At 36.4% G+C, this 6805-nt stretch overlaps 1 protein-coding gene across 1 annotated transcript; it reads left to right on the forward strand.

Moving 5' to 3' along the window:
• Positions 1-943: 943 nt before the first annotated feature.
• LOC114710346 (taste receptor type 2 member 103-like) lies at positions 944-1867 on the forward strand. Its single transcript, XM_028894469.1, has one exon. It carries the CDS (start codon positions 944-946, stop codon positions 1865-1867), a length of 924 nt encoding a protein of 307 aa, XP_028750302.1.
• The last annotated feature ends 4938 nt before the right edge of the window (positions 1868-6805 follow it).

Below are 6805 nucleotides of genomic sequence, written 5' to 3' on the forward strand. Positions count from 1 at the left end.
GGAGGAAACAGATAATGTCTGAAACTCCTTGGTGTTGGTAGGGGAATCAGATGCTAATTAAAAGAGACAGAGTTATGAAGATTCTTGCTATGGAGACAAAGTCATTTTATCTTTGTCTATTTATAGCACTGTAGGAAAATCTCTATATTTCTTTTTCTCATAGATACAATAGTCACAAGTTTACAAATTTTTATATTACTATTGCCTCAGCTATAATTGAAAATAATTTTACACAACTTCTTACCAGCTATCACAGCATCTAGCATGAAGTAGATGCACAATAAATGTTAAACATGAATGTTTGAATTAAGAATGAAGATTTGGATAGAAATAAACATGTTTATTTATTAGTGTATATTTATATGTACAGGCATATGTGAGAATGATGACCTTATAAAAAGTAAAATCATTAGTATCCCCAGTGCCAAGTATCTTAAGAATAACAGTTTCTGCCATTTATTAGGTAACTGAAAATGTATAGGAAGGATTTTGGAAAACATGTATAGGGCCTTTTATAGATAGCATTTTAATGTATTCTATGAGCTACTTATTTTATATGTGAGTCCAGATTTTTGTTTTCTGACTGAGTTATATTTCTATAATATTAGTAGTTCAGAAAAAAGTATCTAGACTAAAATATGCAGATGAGACAAAACAAATCAAATAAACATAATTTTATTTTCATGGCAGCATGTAGGAAGTCAATGTTTCCTTCAGTAGCAACTACAGAGGACACTTCAGACACAGAGTATCTGGATGAAGTTCTGCTTGGCTGTATTGAACAACAAAAGCTTTTTTGTGGAGAAAACAAACCAGCTCATTAGTGAATTTTGGTATTTGATTGACTATGAGAGTTCATGAAAGTGAGTATGTTGAGAATCAGACACAGCATTCTAGAAGATTGCATTAGTGCATCTTCGGTTGTGCAGAAGAAATTAGCACCATGGCAGGGATAATAAGCACTGTCCTACAGGTCACATTGATAACTATTGTAAGTGTGGAATTCATCATACGAAGCTTAGGAAATGCATTCATGGCAGTGGTGAATATCGTGGACTGGGTGAAGAGAGGAAAGATCTCTGCTGTGGATCAAATCCTCACTGCTCTGGCCATCTCCAGAACTGCTTTTTTATTTATGTTAATCACAAGTTTGTTGGTAACATTACTGGACCCAGCATCAATGGAAAAAAGAATAATAATGCATACCATTTCCTGGACAGTGACCAATCATTTCAGTGTATGGCTTGCCACATGCCTCAGCATCTTTTATTTTCTCAAAATAGCCAATTTCTCAAACTCTGTTTTTCTTGCCCTTAAACAGAAAGCAAAAAAAGTTGTTTCAATGACACTGGTGGTATCTCTGATAATATTGTTTTTAAACATTATAGTCATAAACATACTCTGTGGTAGACCTAAAGTAAACACACCTTACTGGTCTAGTTCAAATAACACTTTAAAAGTTTATGCGCTATTTTTATTTACCAATACTATGTTTACACTCATCCCTTTCACTGTGACCCTGATTACTTTCCTCCTGCTCATCTTCTCCCTGTGGAGACATCTGAGGAACATTCAGTACAATGCCGAAGGATTCCAAGATGTCAGCACTGCGGCCCACATAAAGTCGCTGCAAAGCATAGTCACCTTCCTGTTACTATATATAGTTTTTGTTATGTCACTTCTTTTACAGTCTTGGAATATTAGCTTTCAACAAAAAAATCTTATTGTTATGGTTTTACGGAGTACAGGAATAGCCTTTTCCTCAGTCCACTCATGTGTCTTGATTCTTGGAAATGATAAACTGAGGCAGGCCTCTCTTTCTATGCTGTGGTGGCTGAGGTGTAAATACAAATATACAGAGAACTGAGGTCCTTAAAATATCTCAGGTAAACGAATGGAAACACATGAACTATGAACCAAAGACTGAGGGGCCCCCAACTGGATCAGGCCCTCAGTGAGACAGTCGATTGGCTTGATCTCTTGGGAGGCATCTAGGCAGTGGTACCAGGTCCTGGGCTCATTGCATGAGTTAGCTGTTTGAAACCTGGAGCTTATGCAGGGACGCTTGGCTCAATCTGGGAGGAGGGGACTGGACCTGCCTGGACTGAGTCTATCAGGTCCATCCCAGTCCTCAGGGGAGACCTTGATCTGGAGGAGGTGGGAATGGGGGTGGGCTGGGGGGAAGAGGAGGGAGGCAGGAAGGAAGAGACCAAGGGAATCTGTGGCTGTTATGTAGAACTGAATAGTATTGTAAAATAAAATAAAATTTAAAAAAAATCTCAGGTATCCTCTTTCATATTATAGAGAAAATTCAGCTTATAATAACTAGATTTTAGATAAGAATCAGGTATATGAACCTCAGAGGTCATAAGCCTTCAGGCAAATTAGATAGGCAGATAGAGAATATTTCTGTCTGTGAGCAGGCTAGCAGCAATGCAGGGTATGGGGATAAGCTTCTTTCTGTCATGGAGAGCAAAATGTTTTATAAGGTCTCTTGTGGGACAGGAGGGGAGGGGGGAAAAGTTGTGCCATGAGAAAATGGACTCCATGTTAGCTGATATCATCTAATGAGAGATGGAATCAGTATGTGTTTTGGTAGTCTGGCTACAGTGGGTATTTCCAAGGGTCCACGGACAGTTCTGGGTAAGAGCTGCTGCAAGTACAAAGGGACTACTTAGTATATAATATAAAGGTGGGTAGTATTCTGTATTCAGTCCTTCTCTTTTTAGGGTCTTGCAGTCTGGAAAGGTCACAGGAGGTGAGAAGTACTGTTGTACCATGAGTTTTGGAGTAATGAAAGAGAGACTGCAGGATGGGGGTTCAAGTCCATGATGTGATGATACATAGAAGGAAGAGAGATTGCAGGGGTGTGAGTGAATCTAATGATAAGGGATGCTTATAAGTATAAATTTGTTATTTATCAAATGTTTTTCATTTGTATCTAACTTTATAAAATCTAGAAAATTCTAAGTAGATTAAGTACTATGCAAACAGTCCAAGTTTGCAGAAATGGTACAAGTATGTATATTGCCATAGAAAGATGTACATAAGGACTGCTTACATGTAAAAACAAGTGTTGATATAAGTTAAGTATCAATCTTTATCTTTTTAAAGATTTCAAAATGATTCAGTAGTATATGAGATGTGTCTATGTACATATAAGTGAGGCATGAAAAAATGCAAAATTATTTCATTCTATGACAAAAGAATGAATTCATAATCTAGAAAAAGTAAAAAAATTGAATATAAAATAGAGGTTTAGACATCAGATATACGTATCCAATGTTTGAGTATAAGATCAATTTAGAAAATTAAAACAAACAAACGAACAAAGAAACAAAAACTTTTGGGCCACCTAGCAAGTGCCTTGACCTGATGAGTTAGATCCTTTCTCCATAGGATGTCTAGGGGGATGGAGCTAATGTCACTGTCTTATCCTCTGACATTCACACACCACCATGAAGGAGAGCCAACACACACTGATAGTAAATATTTCCTTAAAAAATAAAAACTTTTTCTGTTTCTTCCAGTGTCATACCTAAAACAGTTACCCAAATTATTCCAGTATAATGCAAACCTGGGAGTTAGAAATTGAGATAAAGAAAGACCTGATAAATCCAAGGAACAGCAGAGGGTTGATTGATCCTCTCTCCACATTTTCCCTAATCCACCAGCTCTGGACACCCCCCCCCGGAATCCTACTTCTCTCTTCCTGTTTCCCTCTAGCAGACTGGTACAGTTTTCCAGCAACTCTATGACTGATCCCAGTCAGCCAATCATTGACTCCATCTGTTGATTCAACTTGACTTTATTGGCACCGTGGAATGGACATATGAAAATTTTCCCATAACATTTCCCACTTTCTGTCGAAATAAAAATGAAAGGTTTCAACTCTAACATAGTAAAACTATGTACAATAAGAACAATTATCAAGTAAGATATACATATACAATGTCCAGTCCAGTAGTATTTGGCAAAATCAGATAAAATACTCTATTATCTATCCTAGCTTGGTGAGTTCAAAGTTTTGTACCTATTTTACTTTGTATCATAACTAAGTAAAACTGTAATTATAACTGCCTCATCCTTAACCCCCATCAGAGACCGGAGAAGGGCATAATATTGCCGTAGTAAACAGGAAGTGCAGAATAAGCAACTTCTAAAATTAAGAAAGGACAGAGACATCTGGCTGCCTCAACAATCACCCCAAGGTTCCTCTGTAACATTTGGGTATCCATCTTCAGTCCACAGGCCTAAAATATCTGACAGACTTTTCTGTGAAGCAGTAATTTTGGAGGACTGTCCTACCTTGATTTGGCAAAGTAAAGCAGATGCCTTCTTTTGTGTCCTGCTTGTCCAATTTGGACAGCATATTGTCAGCAGTTGAGGCAAGGGCAGTTTCTTTGCCCTGTGTCTAACTTTGCCACAAATAAAAGCAAATTCCATATGGAGGTTCTTCAATTACCATCATCCTCTTTTGATGTAAATTGGTGCTGCCAGGAGCAGATGTGTCTCACTGTTATGAAAAGCCTTATATTATTAAAACATTAAAATACCAGCTCTCTGAAGTATTGAAGACCATGTATCTATTTAAAATATGTCTCTGATTGACCTTGAAAACACACCTAACATGACTATATGTTTAATTGTTATAGATGACTAACAACTAACATATATTACTTTATTATCATAAATAGCTTTCAAGGACTAGAACTTTATATTTTAAATGAACTGCATAGGTACAATACCTTAAGGAAGAATAGAAACATATAATACAGTATAACAAATATATTTTTATTAATATACAAAAATATCTTAAACAAGCACAGAAACATGTATACAGTATAACAAAAATAACCTTAGATTTGTATCAATATAAAAAAATCCATACCAATGTAAAATATTTGTGACTAGTATTTGCTTTTTTAGTTTGAAAGTAGCTTCAATAATCTACCCTTTTATTCTATCATTTCTATATCTCCCCTTTTTCTTTCCAGAATGAGATGCCAGAATCTAATTTTCTTTATTTAGTTTCTTTCCTAACTATGTAAACAATAACAACTTGCAACCAGTCACCATAGATAGTGACAAATCTCTATCAAACAACCAAAAACCATATACCATACCTCTTGGAAATGTGAGCATCATGTTCTTAAAATTATTTCCTGCTCTCTGGGAGTGATAGCTTCTGTTGGGGACCCTGAAAAAATGAGATAAAGATCAAGTTATGTGAGAGTTATCTGTTATATTTCTTAGATTATTTGATGAAAAAAATATGATTTAAAATAAAATATGGACTGGTAACCACTAAAAGGGGGCTGTCATAGTGTTTATTGGTTGGTCAATGCTGTTTCTCATAGCATTTTGGTAGCCACACAGGTGTGGTACTGTCTCTCACATGTAGAGCTGAGTTTCTCAGATAAGATGTACCCTTCATGCATGAAGGTATCATCAGAGAGTGAGAACAATGTCTGCTATGGAGGGAAGCTGTCTCCAGATTCAGCAAAACACCTATAGGAGAAAATTGCTCATGCCACCATTTGCAACTACTCTAGAGTCTGAGGCAGGAAGATCAGGAGTGGATTTCAGCACTGTGTGTAAAATTCCTAAAAAAATTAATTTAAAATTATTAACTATTAAGTATATGTAGGAGGGCAACCATCCTAAAGATATAATCACAAGTCACATGCTCCACAGAAGTTATAGGCAAGAGCTCAACACTTGACTCATTCTCTGAGGACCTGAGTTCTAACATTGAGAACCACAGAGCAGGAGAGAGGCAACTTCTGCAAGTTGTCCTCTGAACTCCATGTGCCTACAATGGTATGTAGAGCTTAATAAGATTTTTAATTGCAATTATAGATAATAATTCATATTGTGTAGAACCTTAGGATTATTTTTCAGAAACCAACTGAAATATGTGGATGGTTTTGTTGTTGCTGGTGTGTGTGTGTGTGTGTGTGTGTGTGTGTGTGTGTGTGTGTTTATGCTTATAAATAACACAACTACAGCACAATCTATCTGCAGATAATTGTAGGGAAAATAAACTTTTCTAGCAGATCCTAGAGAAAACAAGGAAACATTAGGAAAAAAAGCAACCTACAAGTCTATTCCTAATATGTCCAGCAAGGAGCCAATGTATTAGTTGAAATAAATTATTGGTGTTGAGAAATACTTATGGCATCTTCTGAGGACTGGTGTTCACCCACTACTTTAGTCATTCCCTGCAGCCCCCACTGGGTTTTAAAGCTTTACTGGTGACAACTGTGCTTGGTGATTTCCATTACAGAGACTAGAGAAGGCAAAATGGTGCAAAACAGTAAAAGAGAGTATGTCTTTATTTGCATGCCTGCAAATAAGGCCTTGGCTTTAACACCAACAACTGGAGAATATGGCTTGTGGTAAGAGTGTACAGTGCATGATTTGGAATTATTTTGCACTCTGGGAAAAACAGTGTTTCACATAACCAGTATTGAAGTTGTGCTTTGAATTAGTTAAACATTGATTTCCCATTAACATCAACTATAGACTGTAAAAGTGCAGGAACTTTACTGCCCACCCACAAACCAGGTATTGCTCAAACTTTAGTATAGCAGGTTATAAACTGAAAGCAGTGAAGTTGGCTTTGCTTCATATTTTTCCCAATTTAAAGTTACTAATGAGCATATATTTCACGTGGTTAGTGACAGAATTTGCTTTTGGAAGTTGTGTTAATGTTTTTGTAGCATCATAAACTATTCTGGCTTTGTCAACAGAAAAAAGAAAAAGTTCTACCAGGTGATGGAATTCTCACTAATCTGGCTGT

This window comes from Peromyscus leucopus, chromosome 3 (assembly GCF_004664715.2).
Source record: "Peromyscus leucopus breed LL Stock chromosome 3, UCI_PerLeu_2.1, whole genome shotgun sequence".
Taxonomy (NCBI): domain Eukaryota; kingdom Metazoa; phylum Chordata; class Mammalia; order Rodentia; family Cricetidae; genus Peromyscus; species Peromyscus leucopus.

Excerpts from the sequence above, each read along its gene's own strand:
- LOC114710346 (XM_028894469.1), top strand. The coding sequence starts at position 944 with ATGGCAGGGATAATAAGCACTGTCCTACAGGTCACATTGATAACTATT.